The sequence below is a fragment of the Mauremys reevesii genome, linkage group 4, assembly GCF_016161935.1.
Source record: "Mauremys reevesii isolate NIE-2019 linkage group 4, ASM1616193v1, whole genome shotgun sequence".
NCBI lineage: Eukaryota > Metazoa > Chordata > Testudines > Geoemydidae > Mauremys > Mauremys reevesii.
The window spans coordinates 126,636,365-126,661,863 of NC_052626.1; the positions used below are offsets into that span (position 1 = coordinate 126,636,365).

The 25,499-nt window shown below is 42.5% G+C and overlaps 1 protein-coding gene across 5 annotated transcripts in view; it reads right to left on the reverse strand.

Moving 5' to 3' along the window:
• Nucleotides 1–7,436, reverse strand: part of STK38 (serine/threonine kinase 38) — a 28,943-nt gene extending 21,507 nt beyond the window's left edge. For 2 of the 5 annotated variants that reach the window (XM_039538856.1, XM_039538855.1), the window contains exons 1-6: nt 7,168–7,436; nt 4,731–4,851; nt 4,027–4,162; nt 1,868–1,919; nt 1,589–1,711; nt 772–855 (exon numbers count right to left, since the gene is read on the reverse strand). In XM_039538856.1, the coding sequence (XP_039394790.1) occupies nt 772–855; nt 1,589–1,711; nt 1,868–1,919; nt 4,027–4,162; nt 4,731–4,785 (450 nt within the window). In that variant the 5' untranslated portion in view covers nt 4,786–4,851; nt 7,168–7,436. The remainder of the gene's footprint in view (nt 1–771; nt 856–1,588; nt 1,712–1,867; nt 1,920–4,026; nt 4,163–4,730; nt 4,852–7,167) is intronic. The other 3 variants (XM_039538857.1, XM_039538859.1, XM_039538858.1) reach the window with 3 other exon arrangements.
• Nucleotides 7,437–25,499: the final 18,063 nt, after the last annotated feature.

Here is a 25,499-nt window from a genome sequence, read left to right on the forward strand (position 1 = left end):
TTAGACATGCTAAATCAGGATGAAATCAGACTTGCAGGAAGCCAGCGCTCTGAAGATTGTATTGAGAGTTTACATACATATCTTTGGTATCAAGTGGTAACATAGTATCACAAAATGCAGAAAGAGGAACATAATCAGTTGTAATACAAGTGTTCCTCTATTGCCATTTAGAGGAAAACTGCCGTTTTCCTACACCTCGCTTCTCCATGTTTTCAGATGGAAACAGAATGTTCAGTCACACTCTGTATCTGACCATACTGCAAAAAGCCATTGCAACTGAAACCTTCATCAAGAAATTGACCAAGGTTGCAGAGACAATTACATTTTTTAAAATGTGGTTTTGAACATGTGAATTAATACGTTATTACATATTTACAACTAGTCACTGATAAAAATAGATAAAGAAATATAGCAAGTGAAAGCTATATTTTTCCTCATGACCACATAAAAGTTAGACTCAAAAGAAACCACATTTCTTCCAGAAAGAGTTACAATAAGGCGGAAATGTTCAAAGTGGTTTAGGGAAAACTGAGTATCCAAATCCAAGGCAGGTTGGAAAGTCTCAATAAATAAATAAATAAATCCATCTATCCACCCACCCCTAGCAGTTTTTAGCTAGCAAAATCTAAACCATATGTTGCAGTGTTTTGCTTTTTTAAATATAGGCCCACTTTTGTCCCCCAGGAATCTGAGTTTGCAATGGAGCAGAAAAAACTATTTTAAAAAGAGGCAGAGCTACTAGAATTGCTATTTGAAATTACTATTAATCACCTGCTCTTTTTCAAGCATGTCAGCTTTGCGTAGTATTTTCATCGCATATACATGCCCTGTGTCCTTCTTCTGGACAAGCCGCACCTTCAAGTTTTGCAAAAATATGGAGTCAGAAATACATCCTTATCACCCCAACTTTTCCAGTTTTCTTTTACAGTATTCTGGGTATCATACCCTAAAACCAAACATTTCACTTCTATTTTGCAAAGCAGAATCAGATTATAAGGACAAAGAGCACTAGCTGGCTTATGATATGGTAATAGGATACAGAGCCTGCTTCCTCTAGGACACCAAACACCAGAACAAAGATGATACCATTTGATAGCATTTGGCAATCCATGACATGAAATGAGTTGGATGGTCGAAACTCAGTTTAGTGGACAAGTTTCTATGTCATGAAAACCCATTATAAGAGGCCCTTTGGTGTGGAGTTTCTGCTATCACTGCATCCCAAAAACCATTACTACAGGGTCAGGATGGAGGCCCACTGGCATAGCACCATCACACCTACACCACTGCTGTTATATCTGTTCTACGAATAGAGGGGCTTTCCAAGGTTGCCAACCAAGACCATTTCACCAGCATTTTGGTCCTTTTAAAGATGTGGGGTTTTGTTTGTTTGTTTAATACAAACTAGCATTGACTAGACAAAGTCAGATGCATTTGAATGTCAAACTTAAAACAAACATTCAGCAGTGATTATTGTGTCATTTGGCTTCAAATTGTACTGTTCTGATCCTTTAAAGTCTTTTCAAAGCATTCCAGTCCCTATAATGCTACTACAGTTTTATTCAGTAATCAGTTGTTCTGTTCTTACCTCTCCAAATGCTCCTCTGCCTATTACTTTTAAGGACTCAAAATCTTCCAAACCAAGTCTTGTTCTCTTTAACCGAAGAAACTCTGTTTCCTTTCGGGCATGTGCGGATCTCCTGAGTCTCTTCTAGTGTTTGTTTTAAAAAGAAAGCCATATAGTTTATGAGATTCCATAATGAAGTTCCCATCTGGATCATACTGAACCAATTAGAGAGGTCACTAAAGGTATGACTATGGGTTACTTATATTATCTAACCAAAAGGACTTGTTTTGTGTTCATTACCTCTTCATCTTTTAAACCTTCCTCTTCCATCACTTTTTCTAGCTTCTTCTGTCTGGAGGGCAGAAAAAGCAATGAAAACACATTCATGTTTAGTTCTCCAGAAAATCCTATAAAAAGCATACATACTTTCAACACCTGGGGGAATGTTGTCTAGAACTAGGAGTCAGAGGACTAGGCATTTGGATTCAATATGGAAGTGTGAAGAATTAGAGTTATGGAAAGATGCTGGTCTCTCCAGATTTAAGCTCAAGCCTACCTTTCCAATAGAAGTCCAACTTTACCACTTTGCCTCTATAACTCTGCTCATCTAAACCAGTCTGCCTGAAGTTTCAAATGCCTTATTTTATGCAAGGATAGTCTGGTGGCTACACCTGGACTGGGACTCAGGAAATCTGAGTTCAATTCCTGGCTCTGCCACTAGCTTCCTGTGTGACACCAGACAAGTCACTTAGTTTCACTGTAAGTTCCCCTTCTGTAAAATGGGTAATACAATTCCCCACCTACCTAGAGGTGTTGAAAGGATAAATTCATTAATGTCTGTGAGATGCTCAGCTACCCCGGAGATGGGGGGCCATATTTGTACCTACACTGATATTAATGGTTTTCTCGCTTAAAATATTGATACATTTACAACCTTAATTCCACTTTTTTTCCCTTTTTGGTCAAGGAATGTAATCTATTTTTGTTGTTAAGATTTAGCTTTGGCCACTGCAGGAAAAATTCCTACATTAATGATGTCAAGTATCAGAGGGGTAGCCGTGTTAGTCTGGATCTGTAAAAGCAGCAAAGAATCCTGTGGCACCTTATAGACTAACAGACGTTTTGCAGCATGAGCTTTCGTGGGTTTTGCAGCATGAGCTTTCGTGGGTGAATACCCACGAAAGCTCATGCTGCAAAACGTCTGTTAGTCTATAAGGTGCCACAGGATTCTTTGCTGCTTTTACATTAATGATGTTCTGAGCTTCCCGATGACCTTTTCGGCATCATATTATACAAATGCACTGAAGAATTCCTGTTCAATATGCAAGTCATTCTTTGCAAGATCCTTTTCCAGCCTCCAGTTGCCACTAAGCAACTGCTGGGGTATGATAACATTGTAGCCCAACATATCTGTATCATTTATACTGAAATTGCTGTCCCCTTATTTAGGCACCTAGGAAGTACAATTTGCTCACCATCTCTCTCTAACACCCCACTCAAATACCAAATGTGAATTGCCGCAGCAGTAGCACAGCAGGACCAAGCAATGTTGAACTTTTCTCCAAACATTAAGCGTTTACAGATAAGGGAAGGAAGCCTTTCTGAAAATTCTGGTTATAAGGCCTATTCTTGTGACATGTTCACCACACTGAATTCGATGGGAGTTCAGGGTGCTCAGCACCTCAGAGAATCTGGTCCAAAAAGAGAAAATAAAGGTTTCCAAGGATATTTAAGGAATTTATTATATCATCCATCGAAGCCTATTAGACCTCCTCCTACCTATGAGTTAGTCAAGTTAATGTTAAATTACAGTCTTTACAGCAGTTGCTTGGCGCCTTTGAACAAGTGAATTTCCCCTTATCAGATGGCTGCATCATAAACTGTAACACAAAATGAAGCTGAAACCACATGACTTCATAAAACTACAAGAAATGTTAAAAGGGAATAAAAATCAAAAGGAGCAACAGTTGAAAGAGTAAATATTTGTAGAGACTGGCCTCTTGCTTTACTCCTTAAATGAATCTAAGCTAACTATACAATTGGTTTCCACTTAGATATATTAAATCTTGCCAATGTGTCTATTGGACTCTATTTTTAAGTTTGAAAAGAAAATGTTTCAACTGATTTCATCAAAGCAGGCTCAACAACATGGCTTTTTTTTAATTGCTCAGCAAGGAATAATGGATTTAAGAACAGATATTCTGAATCAGAAAAATATTCTCTTTTAATTTATAATAATGTCCTCTAGCTAAACATTTTTACTCATCGGCATATTTGAGAAGCTCAGATAAGTAAGGTTGTTACTAGCAAGGCCTAAGGTAACGTTAAGGTAAGTTAAATTTGGGTTACAATTTGCTAGATAGCACCTGCTCAAATGGGACCTTGAGTTAAACAATCATGCCACTAGTTTCCTTTCACTTCTACACAGACACTTTAAATCTCCCAACAGGGATTTTTACCTCATTTCCCGTTCTTCATGTTGTGCTATGAGATTGCTATAGAAGTTTTCTAGTGTCACTTTTGTCATTGTAACTCGCTCCTTGGTGTGGTTACTCATGGATGAACAGGGTGTTGGACCCGTCATTGCCATGGCTACTAGAAAGGGGGGGGGGAGGAAAAGGGGAAAAAATACATTTGACATTACCAATGACAATACAACATGAAAGCAATAATTCTGACCAGTTAACTGATGCTCAACTACATCAGACGCTGGAATTAAGAATCAAGACTGAAGTTTATTTTTATATTTTATTTTATTTTGTAATATTTATAATATTTTAATATAGTTTTAATAGCTAAGTTATCAGACAGAAAAAAATGATAGACTAGTTGTCTAAACTGGGCACCATTAGTTAATGAGAGAGTCTGTAGGGAAGAGGGTTACAAAATAAAAGGTACAAGTCAGGCTTCCTGTTTTTGAACAGCATTCAAAAAGAGGGAAGGAAACTTGACAAATATTATGCCTCAAAAACCACATTTTAGGCAGTATTGAAAATGTTCTGTATTTCACCCAATCTATCCTCCTCATCTTCTAGAAATGTTAGGAATTAAAAAACCCACCCTGAGACACCCCATCAGGGGTTCCTTTTTCTTTTACACTTTGAGAAAGAGGGTACTTCTACATTTGTCAGTCACATGCAGAGCCCCTTATTATAAAACTTACCAGGAGCCAAAATATTAAATGGATGTGTGGAGTAGTTGAAGACAGACAGACACATTTGCTATTTTTAACTACTTTTGCAATTAGGGTCTCTCACTGTAGCAGAAGTTTCCACAAAAGAAGCCTGCCAAAATCCAGATAGATAATTACCTCTCTTAAATTAAATTAAAAGTAAAGTTTAAGACAGACACAAAAGCTCCATGTTATGGCTCAAATTCAGTCAAGATCCATGCACCCTGGCTTGTTTATTGTAAGAAACAACAAGTAAAATATAACATATATAAAATGTACAAGCTCTTTGAACAATTTAGGACAGTGTTTCCACTGAGGTTTTCTAGTGGCAATATAACCCAAAAAAGCAAAATTCCTGTGGCTGGAACATATCCCTAGAAGTCAGAGATAAAGACAGAGGTATCATTTAGAGAGACACTCTCATTTATAGGGCTGCAGGTTTGGCAGGATGCAGAAAAAGTCATGCAAACTGTGACTTCTCTGTTTAATATATAGAGAGAGAGATATACACCTATCTCATAAAACTGGAAGGGCCCCCGGAAAGGTCATTGAGTCCAGCCCCCGCCCTTCACTAGCAGGACCAAGTACTGATTTTGCCAGGTAGACCAGTGTAGACCAGATCTACACTTAGATCTGTAAGTGGCCCCCTCAAGGACTGAGCTTACAACCCTGAGTTTAGCAGGCCAATGCTCAAACCACTGAGCTATCCCTCCCCCATCTGCCCATGGGGGATAGTGCAGAGGGAAGGCCCAGGGGGAGGAGTTGGATATGGAACCCACCTCTCACACACCCCCACAGCAGCAGCTCCTGTGGAGCTGAGCCCAGCTCCCCCCAACTCTGGGCATGTTGCAGCACTACTTACTCAAATCTGGCCCTGCTGCCTCTCCCCAGATCACAACGAAGGGGAAGCAGGACCAAACCAGAGCAAGTGGCGCTGTGACCCCATGCACAAAGTCACAAGGCCTGGAACAGGGACCTTGGCCCAACCCCGGGGGACACAGGAGCCACCGCTGTATCCCTCGTAAGTGCAGGGCATGCTCTCTCTCTCTCCAGCCTCCTCCTATCTCCATTCCCCTCAGGCCTTCTCTCCTCACTGGGCTAGGATTAGGGCTTCCATGCCAGGGCCAAGGGTGCTGCAGTAGGTGGTTGGTGCTCCCTCATTTATCAGGGCATTTTTAATTTAAAAAACAAAATCACAGACCAGTCACTAAACCTTGACTTTTATTAAATTTACAGTGACGGCTCCATAAATTTTAATTTTAAAAAATGAAGTGACAAATCTGAAACCCTAGGTTTCAGATTTGTCACTTCAGAGGTGTGCATGGCCCTTTAGATAACTAAAAATGGCAGGCCCCAAAGAATTTAGAATAGAAGCTATTTTTATTTGACCCTATTAGATATCTTCTCTTTCTTCAAAGAACACAGACAATCTAGGGACTCTTGAGGAACTTTTGCTGTATTTTTTATGAAGTTGTTTCTTAAAAAAAAAAAACCGCTCAAAGTGACTATCTGAATTAGAAAGGGCAGATTATCTCTTTACACAGCACTTCAAGAGCCTGCAGATCAGGTATCTGTGTACTGTAAGCACATTTGCATCATTCACATTGATTATGCTACTAGTTCCTATTTCCCAGAGAGCAGAAAACCATCAAGTGACAAGCTGGTGTTGGGTGGCAGATAAAGGGAGGGGGACGAAGAAAGACAACTGTACCTCACTCCAATGCAATTATGCTTGTGTGAAGTTTGATAAAAGGGAGAGAGTTTATCTATATAACACGGACAGAGCCAGTGCAGGCTCCCGCCACCAACATGGCTCAACCTGCACTTGCAAGGGCCACCTCGGAGAGCCAGAGGAGAATGAAGTCTTTGGGGCCTATTTGGTCCTCTGCTGGCAGTGCCAACCAAAGCGTGAATCGATGGCAGCAGGAGCCAAGAGGAACTCGATGGAGTGACAGTAAAAGGAGCCAGCCCAACTTTTAGCAAATAAAGCAGCAGAGCAACCGCCCCTCGCCGCGATGTGCTTTACCCCTGCCCTGGGAGCTCAGCCCGGGCCAGTTTAGGCAGCTGCCCCCCGAGATGCCCTGTTCGCATGGAGGCCAGCAGGCCCCTCTCCCCCCGGCTGCTGGGGCAGCTGCAGGCTTGTCTGCCACGGGAACGAGGGGCTGAGCCCGCACGGGCGCGTGGGCCAGGTGCAGCCAACGCTGCCTCCAGCTGCCCGCGAGCCCGGGCGCGGGGCGGACGGGAACCCCGGGGGGGGCAGGAGCTGAAGGGGAGACGGGGGGGCACAGTCCGGGAGGGAGGGTGCAGCAGCAGCCTGAGGAGAAGGGGGCAGACTGGGTGGGGGCGCAGGAGGCAGCTCCCCCCGAGGGGAGGGGGCAAAACCAGGGGGTGCGGTTCCCTGAGGGGGGGGTCCGGGGGAGTCACTTACCAGAGCCCCCTGCGGGGCGGGTGGGAGGAGATGGGGGCGCGGTCCCAGCCCCTCCTCAGAGCCGGAGACTCGCTCCTCACTGGGGGAGGGGGGGGAAGGGATCGGGGTGCGTCGCTATCACGGCCCCCCCAGCGCTCTTCGCACCGCCACTCACGGAATGGACGGCGCTTCGGACGGGACAAGACAAGCAAGCTCCCCTCTGAGACCTCGACGACGTTGCGCACGCGCCGCCGCCCCTCAGCGCCTAGTCCTCACCCCGAGAGAGGCAGGGCTGCTGAGGGGAAGGGCGCATGCGCAAATTCCTTTTTCCTCCAGAGGCGCGTTTGCAGCCGGGGAAGGGTGACCACGCTGTGCGCATGCGCATGCCCCTCCTGCCTTTGCGCTCATTGCTCAGGCGTCTGACTCCGCCCCGCACAGCTGCAGAGATTACAGGTGGCTGCAGCTGGCAGGGGTCGGTTGGTGCAGTGATTTCCATATACCCCCCCTTAGTTTTGTGAGCTAGTTACATACCAATTTAGTGACTGTTTGGAAATCTGAATTTAAACTGAAACATTAATACACACTTTAAAAGCTTATATAGTGTATGCTAAAATATGTGTATCTGAAAAAGTATAATAGATTTGAAAAGTATGAACATAGACTAGCTTCCTTGCTTCCTTATACAGCTGTTTTTTATGGCAATGTCAGTGCATTCATTTCGGTGATGTTGGCCAACCTAATAATTTCAAATGCTGATTTGTTTGCACCCATGGCCTAAATACGCTCTCCCTGACAGCTAGTGATGAGCTGGGGGCTAAGGCTTCAGGGCCAGATTATATTTACATTCACACCTAATCTACCTAGGTATCCAGCAAACAGAGCTGTGTTGTCCAAGTGATAGATTTTGGCTGGGGTTGGATTACAAACCACTTGAATGTGGGGGGAAAAGGGATGAAATGTTGTTCTTATTGTATGAGTAAAGGGCAGTAGAACTGTGCTTAGCCTGTGATGATTTGAAGGCATCAAGAGAGAGGGTGGGGACCTGTCCCTCTCCACTGTTTAAAGACAGAGCTGATTAGGCTCCATAGATAGTCTTTTGTTCTGTTAAGTGACCACTGCAGTTGAAATCACTGACAATCAGGTCTAAGTGCTTAGTCCTGTTGTGGGGACAGTGTTCCTGTGGGGACAGTGTTTTTGTGTAAGAGACAGCCCAGACTGCACTAGCAGTGAGGTTCCCGCACTGAAAGCTCAGCTGAAATCACTGAGAGCTGGTGGAACCTCAAGAGACCAACTCGCAGAGGTCACAGTGGTAGGTGACAGCAGAAGGTGACGGTGCAGGGCCATTGGCAACAGACAGCTGTGGCCAGTTTGTCCCCACCTGGAAGGTGTACTCACGTGAAAGCACCTCTGAACTCTGAGTCTCCACTGACCAAGGACAACAGGCATGTTAAATAAACATTTGTTTGTTGGACTATATTTTAGTCACTTTGCTCCAGAATGCTGGATTTGTGACTGGGAATGGAAACTTATATAAATATGTTTCCCAGTAGGCCAAGATTTTTAAAATGCAGTATTTTCCAAGGTTGTTATCTCACATTGTTGCTATCTTGGGAGGTCATTATGTTGGGGAGTTTCTGTACTAAACATTTTTATTATAATTAATTTTTACATAAGAATGGTCATACTGGGTCAGACCCATGGTCCATCTAGCCCAGTACCCTGTCTTACAACAGTGGTCAAGGCCAGGTGCTTCAGAGGGAATGAATAGAACAGGGAATCATCAAGTGATCCATCCCCTGTTGCCCATTCCCAGCCTCTGGCAAACAGGCTAGGGACACTCAGAGCATGGCGTTGCATCCCTCTCATCCTGGCTAATAGCCACAGATGGACCTGTTCTCCAGGAATTTATCTAGTTCTTTTTAAAATCCTGTTATAGTTTTGGTCTTTATATTGTGTGAAGAAATACTTTCTTTTGTTTTTTAAAATCTGCTGCCTATTAATTTCATTGGGTGACTGCTAGTTCTTGTGTTATGTGAAGAATTAAATAAAATGTCCTTATTCACTTTCTTAGTCAAGATTTTGTAGACCTCTATCATATCCCCATTAGTCATCTCTTTTCTAAGCTGAAAATTCCCAGTCACTTTAATCCATCATTTTAGTTGCCCATCTCTGTACCTTTTCCAATTCCAATATATATTTTTTAGGATGAGTGACCAGATCTACACACACTATTCAAGGTGTGCACATACCATGGATTTATATAGAGGCAATATGATATTTTCTGTCTTATTATCTATCCCTTTCTTAATGATTCCCAACATTGTTTGCTTTTGTGACTGTTGCTGCACATGGAGTGGATGTTTTCAGAGAACTATCCACAATGACTCCAAGATCTCTTCCTTGAGTGTTAACAGCTAATTCAGATGCCATCATTTTGTATGTATAGTTGAGATTGCTTTCCAACGTGCATTACTTTGCATTTATCAACACTGAATTTAATTTGCCATTTTGTTGCCCAGTCACCCAGTTGTGTGAGATGTCTGCCTGGGACTTAATTATCTTGAATAGTTTTGTATCATCTGCAAATTTTGCCACCTCACTGTTTACCCATTTTTCCAGATCATTTATGAATATGTTGAACAGCACTGGTCCCAGTTCAGGGATACCACTATTTATCTCTCTCCATTCTGAAAACTGATAATTTATTCCTACCCTTTGTTTCCCATCTTTTAACCAGTTACTGATCCATGAGAGGATCTTCCCTCTTACCCCATGATGGCTTACTTTTCAAAAGTCAATTTAAATTAAATACATTTTTTTAAATTATATATTTTTTTAGAAATCTAGATCTGTTATGTGTTTTGGTGTAACTTGCATTTTCCTTATGTTAAATTTGCACTATCCTAACAAAACATTTACTTTGTTCACTTTCTTCACATCAGTCAAGATTTTATAGACCTTTAGCATATCCCCCCTTAGTCATCTCTTTTCTAAGCTGAATATTCCCAGTCATTTTAATTTCTTCTCCTATTTCATACCCCTAATCATTTTAGTTGCCCATCTCTGTACTTTGTGCATTTCCAGTATGTCTTTTTTGGGATGGGGTAACCAGATCTGCACACAGTATTCAAGGTGTACATGTGCCATGGATTTATATAGAGGCAATATGATATTTTCTGTCTTATTATCTATCACTTTCTTTAAAAAGCAAAGGTTTCAGAGTAGCAGCCATGTTAGTCTGTACTACATCCGATGAAGTGGACTGTCAAATAAATTTGTTAGTCTCTAAGGTGCCACAAGTGCTCCTGTTCTTTTTAAAAGCAAACAGAATGTTGGGAATCACTGACTGGATGTTTTCAGAGAACTATCCACAATGACTGCAAGATCTTTCTTGAGTGTTAACAGCTAATTCAGACTCCTTCATTTTGTATGTATAGTTGAGATTGTTTTCCAATGTACATTACTTTGCATTTATCAACATTAAATTTCATCTGCCATTTTTGTTGCCCAGTCACCCAGTTTCATGAGATCCCTTTGTAATTCTTCGCAGTCTGCCTGGGACTTACCTATCTTGAATAGTTTTGTATCATCTGCAAATTTTGCCACCTCACTGTTTACCCATTTTTCCAGATCATTTATGAATATGTTGAACAGCACTGGTCCCAGTAGGATACCACTATTTATCTCTCTCCATTCTGAAAACTGATAATTTATTCCTACCCTTTGTTTCCCATCTTTTAACCAGTTACTGATCCATGAGAGGACTTTCCTCTTACCCTATGATGGCTTACTTTTCAAAAGTCAATTTAAATTAAATACTTTTTTAAAAAATATATGGTTTTTTAGAAATCTAGACCTGTTATGTGTTTTGGTGTAACTTGCATTATTCTTATGTTAAATTTGCATAATCCTAACAAAACATTTACTTTATTCATATCTTTTTTATATGTCTCATTGGTCCTGACACCCCCCCTGTAAATTCGAACACCCCCCCAATTTCAATTCCTGGGGAAACCACTGGGTCGGTGCATGGATAAAAAGTCTGTAATGGTGTTAGTGCCAGCTACTTGATGACGTTTGACAGGGCAAGATGACAGCACTGATCATGCCAAGTGGGCAAAAAGTCCTGAGTCAGGCCCTCCCCCAAAATCATGAGACTGGCCTAAAATTCATGAGATTTTGTTACAAAATAAAGAGTCAAGACTTGGTGTGTTCCTTGCTCAACCATTGATGTACTGCATGGGCAACTTAACCAGAGCGAGCCTCATTTTCCCCATCTGTAAAATGGATCTAAAAACCTCTGTTTCATAGGTGTCTTGGGAAGTTTACTGTATTTCATTAATGTTTCTAAAGTGTTTTAAGATCCTCTGACAGAAGGTGCCATAAATGGCAAAAGAATATTATTGTCAGAATGGAGCTGGACTGAGACAACCAATTCATTTCACATAGGTTGTTGAACATGACGTGACTTTTGATTGTTGCCAACTGGGGCTGATCTTGAAACGGGCTTTAGATGCTCATATTTCAATCTCGATTGAGCCATCCAGTCCTCCTTCTATCTCAGTACATATAAGAAAAAGAGCAATTGTGATTCCATGTTAATTACAAATATACAGAGATATTAGCGAAAGATAATCTTGCTTTATTTTATTTATATTTCTACAATAAATCAAGTACAATATTATATATATATAATAAGTTAAAGCCTTTTAATAATGACACTGAGGACTTTTGTTTACATTCTGTCACTGTGTAAAATGAGAAACACACTCCTGATCTCTGCACATACACCAACAGTGGATTTTCAACTAATTCAGGCGGCACACATAATCCCCAGTCAATGGATATGTTGATACATTTGTTACAAGCATGACAAAAATATAGTGTCTGAAATATTTGTTCTGCAACTCAACTGGATGCTGCTTTGCTTAGACACAACTGGAAAATTTATCATTAAAGGTGACTGGCAAAATAAAAATGTGTTTGTGTCCTTTATTGCTCCTTTTGGATATGTGGAGATGCCCTCATAACATTTATTTTTCCCCAAGAAAATATTTATGTCGCTCAGACATTCCTCTACTTTTTCCTTGGGGGACTTTGGAAATCTTTAGAAGGACCTGAACCATGATATCAAATATGGAGCTTGGAAGCTAAGCTGCATCTCTTCCATTTCTTCAAAGGTGCAGGATGGTGATGCTGAGTCTTAGCACTTGTCTATCTGGGGGAAATGACCAGCCATAGCGATAGCAGAATAACTATATCACTGTAATTATGCTGATATAATTTCCCCTGTGGACAGTCTATTCCTGAATAAGTGACTTTATTCTGGTATAATTACTATGGTATAATTATTCTGCTTTAGCTATGCTGGTCAATTTCCCCACGTACACAAACACTTAGGCTGGGAGAAATGCTGAGCAGCTCCCAACCTCCAGCTAGCATGCCCTCCAAAGATTTTCCAATATCCTCCAGGAAAAAGTGAGAGGTAGGGAGCTTCTATTTCTGATGTAAAAACAACCAGAAAAATAAATCCTATGGTCTGGCTAACGGTTGCAGAAGCCCATGAACACAGTGGAGCAGGTGCACGGCATCTGCACAAAGGGGGATTAGGATGTGGCAAATTGATGCTCCAAAATGCCCCAACCTAGCTGCATCCAAACTTGCAAATGGGGCATTCAGAATCATGGGGCCATGGGGCTCTACCATGCAGATCTACAGATAAGTGACTTGGAAAACAGGGCGGTGGGGAGCGGGGCGGGAGCGGTGTGTGTGCCAGGAGACAGCAGTAGCATTTCGGCAAGGGAAAATTCAGACTCCTGCAGACCTCCCTGACACACAAGCTTGTGGGCTGAGGAGAGGCGACCTTTAAGAGGCTGTCCATACAATATCAAGGAGTAGTAAATGGTACAAACGTTTTTCTTTTGTAGTTCACCTTTACATTAGAGCTACCCTCGAGATAACATCATATATCTCAAGCAATGGTTAAACCGAGATGGAGTCAGTCTAGAGGGAAGAGCTCTGTGTCTCAGCGGCAGGATTTCTCTTGCTACCATGGTCTTTGACTTGCAATAGATCAAAAAGATCTTGCAGGCTCCAGCTACCTTTTGGATTTTTTAGATATTGCCTCAAATCAGTTTTCTTTAGCACAGGGAAAGCTTGCTCCTTTTCTGTCAGTTCCAGCAGCAGCTGTTTAACCAGGTTTGGCATCTCATCCTTGCTGGTACTATCATAGAGGTCAGGGAGGTCTTGGCTCTTCTGTGAGTCCCACAAGGAATTTGAGTGTGAGGCATCTCTGGCCCTGGCTGTGTGCACACTACCCATGGCATTGTGGAGCCACATCAGCCGCTTCAGCCCTTGAAGTGCTCTTCCTTTATCCTGCATGAACTGGTGCTCCGCTACTGCTCTTTTACTGCAATGTGAAAGGAGAGTAGTTAGGAAGCCGAAGAATGTTCAGGGCTGAGCTCACTTTTCCAGTGGGGCTGGTTTTCATACATAGATTCCAGAGTGTTTTACCAAGAGAGGTATGTATTGACATTTTCTGCCTTTTAGAAATGGAGAAACTGAGGCACAAAGAGGGGATGCGACTCTCTCAAGGTCACAGAGTGAGTCAGGGGCAGAACTGCAAACAGAACCCAGTTCTCCAACTCCCCAATCCTGTGCTCTCTCCAGCGGTCCAAATATAGGCCCTCAAATTCCCAGATCCAGATCTAGATCTCAACTTTATGAGCCTAAATTTTCTTTTGCTTACACAGGTGTAAATCAGAAATAATTCACTTGAAGCCAATGGTGTAAGTGAAAGGAGAATCACCCCCTACAACCCTATAATGAGCCTGACCAAAACTATTGATCCAAAACACTCCTGAATGCAGGGATTGAAAATCTGGATACACACCCAAATGCTCTCAGATTTCAGTGAGTTTAGATTTCGTCAAGTATACCAACAGGCTCAAGCTATGAATTTGGCTCTGAAACAGGATTCGGATCTGGAATGTTGCTTAGGACCATTTTCTAATATAGATATATCTGGTAGTTGCAGTTTTCTTCTCTGTGACACAATTTATTGTTTGAGTTGATCCATCTTTCCCTGGATTACAAGGTGTCTCCTAAACTGCATTTAGTATAGTATAAAAGTAACAACTAAACACAAATCACAACATTAATGTATCTAAAAATACAGAGGACCTGATTCTCTACTGTGCAAAGTGGATGTAAAATGCTACCAAATCAGATTGGTAGCATTTCTGTACAGGAGTAAAAGGCTACACAGGATGCGAGGCAGTGGAGAATGCAGCCCAATAGATTAAGTGCAAGCAGTTGACGAACAGCATTAGTTACAAAAGTGATTTTTCTTACTTTTCAGTTTCTTGAGAAGTTGCAAAACAAGCAAGAAAAAAGATGACTAAGAATATAACTATCTGCAGAGATCTTTGGGACAGGACCATCTTCTGACTTCTTTGTATCTGCTGAACAAAACAATAAAAGATTGACATTATTACCAAGCCGCTCTTTCTTTCAGTTGCCTCTTTCATTCAGTCAGATGCATTTTCTACTTGTACACCTATTAGTAGCTGCTCTTGCGCATCTGCAAGCATGGTAGATCACACTAATTTAAACCAACAAGAGGTATTGCCTAGTAAGGACTGACTGGAGTAAAGAACTCAGGACTAATTCCTAGTATTTGCCATTGACTTCAGTGGGAGCAGGATTGGACCCTAAGGACTGAGTGGAAGACTGAGTAAGAACTCTGGGACTTGGACCTATTATAATGCATCATCTCAGAGCAGTAAATATATGGTGGACCAGAATCTGCTCTCACATGCACTACTTTAAATCCAGCCTTGATTGGAGTTAACTGAGATCCACCTCTGACACACAACATGTGCCAATGATATGAGACCAAACAACTCTGCTATTAAATCTTGGCTGAGAAGCAGAATGAAACTGTTATGGATTTTTCTGAGATTTACTGGGTTTGTGGATTAGAGAAGTAAGAATTAGCTCAATTTAACTGTATGTGCAATAATTATTTTTAATTTAAATTATCACTACAATCAAGTTAACACCGATACCTGTCTTTGAGATCTATCTATCTATCTATCTATCTATCTATTGTATCACCACAGTATCTGGGTTGTCTACTTTAACTATAGTGCATGGTTTAAACATTGGATTAATCCTATCACTTTACTAACAGATCTCCAGATTAACTGTTATAAGGAAAACCTGGCATATATTAATTAAGGCAAACAAAACAAATGAAAAAGGGAGTATAAAAATATATGCATAAGAAAGATCACATTTTTTTCTATATACATTAGATTTATATAGATTTTTTTTAGATGCAAAAGATTTTGTTTGGAAACAAAAGCAAGTAGAGAAGCATTTTGGGATACTGCATTTCAAGCCCAGCTTCAACAGCGTCCAAAAATGGATTTGCTTTGTACTGATTTTGGGTAATAAACTGGCAGTACCTAGATAGAAGGGTGTTCCGTTTTTCTTACACCCGCAGAAACTATATCAAATAGGTGGACAGCAGAACTTAAACCTTACTCTTGACAAATATAGTCCACTTTTTTAGACTGATCTCCATGGAAGATGAGGTAAAAGGCATTGGAGGGCAAATGGTTACCAATTCTTATTTTTTTCAAGTGTATCATATATCACCTATCATATGATATTGTGGACTATGCAAGATATAACTAGGCTGATGGTACGTAATAGACATGCTGTTTCTTTATATTGTGATCTACAATAACCTGTCAATCGATGAGAAGCATCTCTAAGACACTTAAGTACAATATTAACATATAGTATACTTACTGTTGATCCTAAAGAGTACAGTACGCGGTCAAATCCAGATCAGCACAACTCCGTCTCACGGCAAGTCCTGAAGTGAAGTTCCAGTTGCAATGACACTGTGTATCTTCCAGCTTCTTTTATACCTCCTCAGAAACCACACAAACAATAGACATGAGCTGTACAGTACCTTCCGTGACTAAGACTTTCCCTCTCATATTGGTGAAATCAGTGGGCTTCATATTTCCAAGGACAATTCACCTTGGATGATAAAGTCTGCTGTCCCTTTGGTGATTAAAGAAAAGACTACAATATATCAATGACATTTAATTGCTTTGCTATCTTCCCAGACCTATCAGTAGCGCTTTAAATTTGTGAAGTAGGTGTCTGGGTTAATAATAATGTAGAAGTATATACTGATGAGAATGACAAAGTTGGTAAAAGAGGACTGGTATTAATGGAAAATTTAGCTGAGACATTTGTAAATAGGGATGCCACTGGACTTTAATGTTCAACAAGAAGAATTTTGCTTAAGCCCATTGGTTGTTCAGTGAAACACATCTGTTTATTTTGGATCCTGTAAAATAGGTAGATATGGAAAAGACCTAGCAGATCACTTAATTCATACTACCACAAGAAATGTTATAACTCCCCAGATAAAGCCTATATTAGATATTAAACTGTTGCTGCACTAGATCTTACACAAGAGGCCACATTCTGATGTTTCTTCAGCCAATGGTCAAAGCTAAACCAGGGAATGTGGTATGAATTTTGGCATGCATCACAGGAACTGTACCCATGTGAAGTTTTGTCTGAAGCTGGACACCTATGAAAAAATTGAAGGATGGTAGATCTGCATGTATTGAGTCTGTCTGTGCATGGCAAAAGGTCAGAGTGATTTTCAGGGATACTGAGTACCCACCACCCCATCTGAAGTAAATATTCCTTTGGGACTTATGTGGCCCCAAGTACCATAGAGTCCAAGCACCTTGCAATCTTTACCATATTTATATTCACAACACCCCTCAAAACAGGGAAGTACTATATCCCTGTTTTTACACACAGGGAACTGAGGCCCAGAGAGTAACCTATTCATGGTCCCACAAGAAGTCTGTGGGACTGAACCAAGTTGCCCCAAATCCTAGAGTAGTGCCCTAACGCCTGGACCATTCTTCGTTAATAGCAGTTACAGCTGCTCAACCCCTCTGAACATCAGGCTCAAGATGTCTCACATGGGCAAGTCAGTAACAGAGGCACCCCAAATCAGTAGCCACCCTGAAAATGTGACTGTATATGTTTAGCTACCAGGAAAATGTGTGTTTTCACCACACACTGGGAATCACATTCAGGCCATTGCTCCTTCCCTTTAGCACCACTCTGGTGAGGCAAACATACAGAAAAGATGGCTTGAACAGTCAGCTGGGGATTCCCATGGCATGGAGGAATCTTAGGTGGTTGGTTCTATGCACATACACGCCTCTGCCCCAGTTTACCAGGTGTACACAAGGTGTGTTGGGGACAGGGGCGGCTCTAGAAATTGGGCTGCCCCAAGCAGCGCGGAGCGCTGCGCCGCCCTTCCCCGGTCCCGCGGCGGGTCCCCTCTTCCTGCGGCTCCGGTTGAGCTCCTGACGGCATGCCTGCGGCAGGTCCACCGGAGCCCGGGACGAGCGGACCTGCCGCAGTCATGCCTGCGGAGCTCAACCGAGCCGCGGGAAGATGGGACCCGCCGCAGTCATGCCTGCGGCAGGTCCGCTCGTCCCGGGCTCCGGTGGACCTGCCGCAGGCATGCCGGCGGGAGCTCCACCGGAGCCAAATGCCGCCCCCCCGGGAAACGGCTGCCCCAAGCGCCTGCTTGGCGCGCTGGTGTCTAGAGCCGCCCCTGGTTGGGGAGAAGGCAGTCTGTGGAGTCAGGGGAGCTAGCAGTTGGCTTAAAGCAGAGCTCTGGGGCAGCTGAAGATCTTGGAGGTCTTAGGCCATGATCCTTGACCTGCATGGAGTTTCTTTGACATTAATGGGCCCTGGATAGGCTTAAACCTGGGTGTACCTCACTGCAAGATCAGGGCCAGAGATGTTAAATGAATTGAATAAAGAGAATCCAAACGCTCACCCAGCACTAGTTTAGGATTGGAAAGGACTAGGGTTCTTCTAGGAATACATGAATCATGTCTGAAGTTCTGCTTTGCTTTGATTTCATTGTTTCCCAGCCTACATGCCCCACCTAGAAAGCATTTTGAACTTTTGTTTTTCCCCACATAAAATTCAGAGTTTGGTTAATTATTGATTTGTTTACTTATGTTAATATCTTTAATGCTGGTGAATGGTGCTGAATTGATTGGACTGGACACTAAAAGCCTCTATTTCCCCTAAGAAGGGGGTATAATGCCCTATAGTACCTATTGCCAGTGTGTCCCATTCCTGACCTGACATCAATCTCCAGTTGACGACAGTGTGTTTTGGATAAGATCCCTGTATCAACTACAGTGAGAGGAAAGAGAGGAGTTGGGGCCTTGATTTCTCTGCACAGACTGCCAACAAGATGGAGTAATAAGTCCCAGTTATGGTGGTGTCTTCTGCCATGTGGATTGTCCATCAGGTGATTAGAGGAACCACTGATCTATTCTAGAGGGGCAAATCTTATTTTCTGAATTTAAAAGTATTTGTCCTCTTGGAGGACTAATTCCCTAGAAATCTTGAAGAAAAAGATCCCAGCTCAGTGGAAACAGAGACCAGAAATTAATTTTGCATAGGACCCCAACAAGCCATAAATTTCCAATACAATCAACCGTGGCTGGAATCAAACCCATGACCTAACGACAAAAGCAGATGTATCCCATTACCAGCCCCCACAGCCGTCCAGTCTCTACCAATAGCTCCTATTGAAATCAAATTGTATTTATTATTGTCCTCGGGTCAATTTATTTTGAGCCATGATATTTCATAGCAATCAAATTAGGATTCCTGGTCTTCGTTACATGAGTTCCAACTGATGGTGCGAGGGTCATTAATTTAAGAGGACAAAGCCTGTCGCCAATTAAAAACTAGTTTTAAAAATGCTGCTAAAATAGAAGCCTGCTTCTCTCTTTTGTTTCCAAGGTAGCCGAAAGTTACACTGAATTATCTCTCCACGAAGGCAGAGCTTCCTAGTTACATCTTCAAAGACTAATAAGCATTAGCAAAAGTCAAGTCCAAAACATCTGGCCTCATTCATCCTTGAACTTTTATCATCTCCTTTATTTAATGGGCATTCACTGAGTGCAATTACTGGCATCTTCATCGTAAGAACTCCAATTGCATTTGTCTGAGCAATTGCAGGCAGGTCAGGGAAATTGAAACGTGGCCACTGAATGAACACTTGAAGCATTCTGTCATGGCCAAAGTGCATTACCTTGACTACTATGCCTCACTGGATACTTCTTTCCACTTAAGAACCGGGAGGAAGGAGGCACAAAATGTCCTTTGAGGTTGTGGCTTCAAAAGTCTTGTATTAAACGAGATTTAGGGCCTGGACCAGTTTAAATCACAAGTGTTCAGCAGAATGTATATTATTGCAGTACTTTCGACAAAACCTTCAATTTTAAGCCGTCAAATCCAACTTTCTCCTTCTCCTTGGTGACATGCAATTTTCTAATCCCACTTAGATAGGTGTAAATCAGAAGTAACTCCACTGATACCAGTAGTGCAGCACTGAATACTGAATACTGTCTACAGTTCTGGTCCCGCCAGCTCTAAAAATATATATTAGCATTGGAAAAGGTACAGAGAAGGGCAACAAAAATGATGAGGGGTATGGAACAGGTTGAGAAGAGATTAAAAAGACTGGGACGTCTCAGCTTGGAAAAGAGATGACTAAGGGGGGATATTGCAGAGGTGTGACACAAGTGAATAAGGAAGTGTTATTTATTCCTTCACATAACACATGAACCAGGGGTCACCCAAAGAAATTAATAGCCAACAGGTTTAAAACAAACATAAGGAAGTAGTTCTTCACACTACGCACAGTCAACCCGTGGAACTTGTCACCAGGGGATGCAGTGAAGGCTAAAACTATGACAGGGTTCAGAAAAGAACTAGATACGTTCATAGAGGATAGGTCCATCAATGGCTATTAGCCAAGATGGTCAGGGATGCAACACCATGGTCTGAATGTTCCTAGTCTCTGTTTGCCAGAAGTTGGGGGTGGACGACAGGGGATGGATCACTCAGTGATTGCTTGTTCTGTTCATTCTCTCTAAAGAACCTGGCATTGGCCCCTATCAGAAGACAGGATACTGGGCTAGATGGACCTTTGGTCTGACCCAGTATGGCTGTTCTTATGTTCTTATGATATAAAACTACTATGAGCGGAACATCAGGTCCAATGACTCACTGTTAGCACTACCAACATTAGACCTACGAAGTGTTAGCAGATTTTGATTGTAGCACTTCTAAAAATAATAACACAAAGCACTTTATATAGCACATTTATATCAGTGCTGCACAAGCATTAATTATTTAATCCCTATAATACTTGCTACCTACCATCATACAAGACTACACAATACTACCATCACCATCCGCCACCAGTAGGCAATATCCTTATCACCATGTTAAAGATGGGGAAACTGAGATGCACAGAAGTTAAGTGACTTGCTCATGGACACACAGCTAGTAAGCAGACATGCCAAACCCGCAAAAAAAAAAAAAAAAGAGCAGAGATTGGGCTTGTTTTTGGCTTAACTGGCTTGTGAGTTGCTTGTTGGCTAGTTTTTGGCTTGCAGCTTGTTGCTTGTTTGGCTAGTAGCTTGTTACTTCTTTTTTTTTTATTGGATCCCGGCAAGCGGGGGCAAGAGGCAATGGGGGGAGAGAGTCAGGGGTGCACAGTGGGCCCACCACAGTCCTATACTGCACACCGGTGGGATCTAGTCACAAAAAGTTTTGGGGTTCTTAGGGATTGGCTTGTTTTGGCCTTGTTTTGAAATGGGATGAGCTTGATTTTTGGCTTATTGTGAAAGTCAGGGTGCCTATTTACCACATGAAAGTTGGCAACTGTGCATAAGTGGCACAGCATGGGAGTCTGGATATAAGTTAATTTTACAGGTACTACTCTGTGGACTCATTTGGAGTTAGGATTCGGGCCTAGTCTACACTTAAAAGTTTCACAGGCATAGCTATGTCAGTGAGAAGTGTGAAAAAAAATCACCCCCTAACCAGTATGCCAGCAAAAGCTGTAGTGTAGACACAGTTATACCAGCAAAAAATAGTCCTTTTGCCAATAGAGCTTATTTTGTTTTGGAAACTGGTCTAAACGGTACCAGAAAAAGAGTTCTTTTGCTGATATAAGCAGCATCTTCACTAGGAGAGTTTGCCGGTATAATTACATCCATATAACTGTACCAGCAAATCCTTTCTAGTGTAGATCAGAAGATCTATTTCCAAGTGATATAATAATTTGCTTAGGAAGCAACTGGCTGGGATTCTGCTATGTTAGGGTCTTCTTTAAAGTGCACTGAAACCAAGAGGTTATGCCCAAATAAATGTGTTAGTTAGTTAGTTGGTGCCACAAGTACGCCTCGTTCTTTTTGCTGAAACTAACAGAAGGTTTTCCATTGATTTCAAGGGACTTTGGACCAAGCCCTAAATTTGCCTGTGGTTTAGAGTCTGTTCTTGCTCCCACTGAAGGTAATTGCAAAACTTCAAATGACTTCAAATAGGATGAGGCCCTTAAAGCACAATAACCTGTTTTCAATGTAATGCATTTGAATGAGGAGGCCTGTGTGCATAGAAAACAGAATCAGGGTTTCCCATGCCAGAGACTCTTTTGTTTTGCTTTGCAATCCACTCCCCAGGGAGCCAGGTGGTGTGAGGAAATGAATAGGAATCCACAGAGCATAATTAGAAAAGGCAAAGAAAAGGGATGGAGGCCCAGCAAAAGGGCGAGGTTGGTGGGGGAAGGGGCTGAAATGCAAAGGAGAGAAGAGGAAAATAGTCTACTTAGGGCAGTGGTGGAAGTCCTATTGTTTGGAACTATTAAAACTAGACTGGGCAAAACACTTGCATATGCTCTATAAGGGACAATCCTTCATCTGCAGAGAGACAGACTGGCTAATCTAATGGGCCTTTTCCATTTATTATCATTAATTGTTAATTATTATTATGATTGGTAGCAGTAGCAGCAGCAGTTGTCATTTAAGATAGCACCTAGGGACCCCTGCTGAGATTGGGACCCCACTGTGCCAGGCACTCTGCTATAATACACTGATCATCATCATAATTAATAATCATAGTCATGGGGCTACTCATGGTAGCAAAGTGAAGCACATACAAAAGTGCTTGCTGGATCAGGGCCATGGAATAAGAAATAGTCCTTTCCCAGTGGGGCTTACCAATCTGAATGGACAAGACAGAAGACGAGTTGTGAGCAAGGGAGAGCGCCCACGAGCAGAGTGAACAATTTGATGGTTTGCAAATGTCTTATTAGTTCCATGATTTGTGTTGAATTTTGTTTTGATATTTTCCTTCTCGGATTTACGTGCTTCTATTATATCAGACTCTACTACACCAAGGATTGAAGCAGGCAAGTGATCAAACTGAAGGGGTTCTGGAACAATCTTTATAGTGGGGGTGCTGAGAGCTGTTGAACCAAAGTGTAAACCTTGTATTTGATGGAAACCACTTCAAGCCAGGGGGTGCAGCAGCACCCCCCACACCCCTAGTTCCAGCCAGGGCCGCCCAGAGGATTCAGGGGGCCTGGGGTCCTCGGCAGCGGGGGGCCCCCGCTTTGGCGGCAATTTGGCGGTGGGGGGTCCTTCCGCTCCGGGACCCGCTGCCAAAGTGCCCCAAAGACCAACCGCCAAATTGCCGCCGAAGACCCGGAGCGGAAGAAGCTCCGGGGGCCCGGGCCCCGAGAGAGTTTTTCAGGGCCCCCGGAGCGAGTGAAGGACCCCGCTCCAGGGGCCCCGAAAAACTCTCGTGGGGCCCCTGCGGAGCCCAGGGCCTGGGGCAAATTGCCCCACTTGCCCCCTCCTCTGGGCGACCCTGGTTCCAGCACCTATGCAGGATGAGGACTCAGAGGTTGATGGGAATGCTATTCTCTCTAGGGGAAATGCAATGGAAATTTGCCTAGAGCAGCACTATACTGGGTGTTCAGTCAGATGAAAGTAGTCACAGGGTCAACTTCAAGTGGGGATAAATTGGCAGGGAACCCAGGAATCCCATTCATCTTAGTTATTCATATGACCCTTTTTGCCATACTACGAGAGCATACAACTCATGAGGTAGGGCAGAGCTAGCATCCCCATTTTACAGATGGGGAACTGAGGCACAGAAAAGCCATTTGCTCAAGCTCAGGAAGTTTGACATATGGAATTGAAGCAGGGTTTTCCGCCTCCCAGGCTAGTATACTAACTGCTGAGAAGGCTTTTCTCTTGGGAAGTCTCCCTGAGGCTGTATCTACATGAGCACTTTTGTCAGTAAAACTTTTGTCAGTCAGGGATGTGAAATAAACACACTGTAAGGCTCATAGTATACACATAGCCTAGGTGTCAGAGCCTGGATTTAACAACCTCGAAGGCAAGCCGCAAGGCTCACCCATTGTTCCAGGCTTTTCCTAGAGGGGTAGGGGGCATGCTCGTGGAAGAGGGTATGCTTTCAGATTTCATTTTGGAAAGGATTTATTTTTTTCTTAGCATTTGGGCAGGTTCAGAATTGGTCTGGGGGAAAGAAAGAAAGAAAGAAAGAAAGAAAGAAAGAAAGAAAGAAAGAGTCACCACCCTGTTGAGAGGAAACTGTTTGACCATATAGATGGTAAATATAGTCCATCACCCTTTGCTGATGGTGAAGCAGATGCTAATGCAGGGGTCGGCAACCTTTCGGAAGTGGTGTGCCGAGTTTTCATTTATTCACTCTAATTTAAGGTTCTGCGTGCCAGTAATACATTTTAACGTTTTTAGAAGGTCTCTTTCTATAAGTCTATAATATATAACTAAACTATTGTTGTATGTAAAGTAAATAAGGTTTTTAAAATGATTAAGAAGCTTCATTTAAAATTAAATTAAAATGCAGAACCCCCTGGACTGGTGGTCAGGACCTGGGCAGTGTGAGTGCCACTGAAAATCAGCTCACGTGCCACCTTCGGCACCTGTGCCATAGGTTGCCTACCCCTGCGCTAATGAATTGCTGCTTTCCTTACCCTATCCTAACCTATAGATCAGATCATCAGAGGGATCTACACCTCACAGTAAACACTAAGGTCACACACACACACACACACACACACACACACACACACACTTATAGAAGACACAGAAGTTTGAGTTGTGAGGCCTTTATCCTTTCACCCTCCTTCACCCCCTACATGCCCTCCCAGGGGAAGGAGGCAGAAGCAGCATTGTGTTGGCAACCATTTAACTGACAGCCAGATGCACTTCATAATTGCATAAATGAAGCTGCACTACATAATCGATCCTTGCCCAACTAATTCTAGTTACAAGTGTGAGAGCTCTGATTTAGTGTGCAAAGGTCTGAGAATCAGGTTGTCTTTGTTCTCATCTTGACTCTGCCACTTATGTGCTGTGTGATCCTGGACAAGTCGTTTCACCTCTCTGTACCTCAGTTTCCATATCCATGAAATGGGGACGATCCTATTTATCCACCATTGCAAAGTGCTTTGAGATCAAGGGATGAAAAGCTCTTTAGAAGTGCATTAATGTGCATTAATGTGACATCTTTCTCTCCCACAGTAAGTGGTTTGTAGCCATAGCACTATAGCTTGGGCTTTTATTGGCTCTTACAAACAAATCAGGCTCTGTGCTGTCTGCGAGATATCCTATATGCTGTGGGTAGTTTTGTTGGTGATTCAGGAAACGGTGGAGCTGTGGTCCTTCTATTCACACTGCCAGCCCTAGAGCCATTGTTCTGTAGCATATTCTCTTGGGCTAAGGACCAGAAGTTGAAGGGGTTATTTTCTTTATCTCCCAGTCAGTCTCCAACAGGGGATCAGCCTGGAGGGGAAAAAAGTGGAGGTGCTCTTCCAAACTCTGCTTACTAATTAAACTCTGCTTATATGAGCAGACAAAATGTGACAGTGCTCACAGTATGTTGTGCAGATGTTCAAAATATGATGCTTTCTAAGCTCCATGGGGGTCCTTGAGCTTGACTCCCACCTGGTGGAGCTTAAATATGCCCTTGGGTTCACAGTAAATTGGGCAGATGTATGATCCTCCCTCTCCTTGCTTACATGAATGAGGAATGAAATTGTTAACATGTAGACATTTAAATGATCAGCACTGGGCATCTGAGCTGACACTTCACTAAGATGAACGGGGGAAGTTCACACAGCTCAGAGCTGTTGTAGGTCTTCGAAAAACTCACTTTGGCTAGAAGCTTTTGCTGGTATAGTATTATTATTATATTATAATAATACTTAGCTCTTGGATAGCAGTTTTCATCAGTAGATCTCAGTCATGTTGGTTAGGGGTGTGAATTTTTGCAACATTCTATACTGACAAAAGCCCTAGTGTAGATGCAGCTATACCATTATAAAAGTGCTTCTGACAGTACAACGTATTCCATTCAAGGAA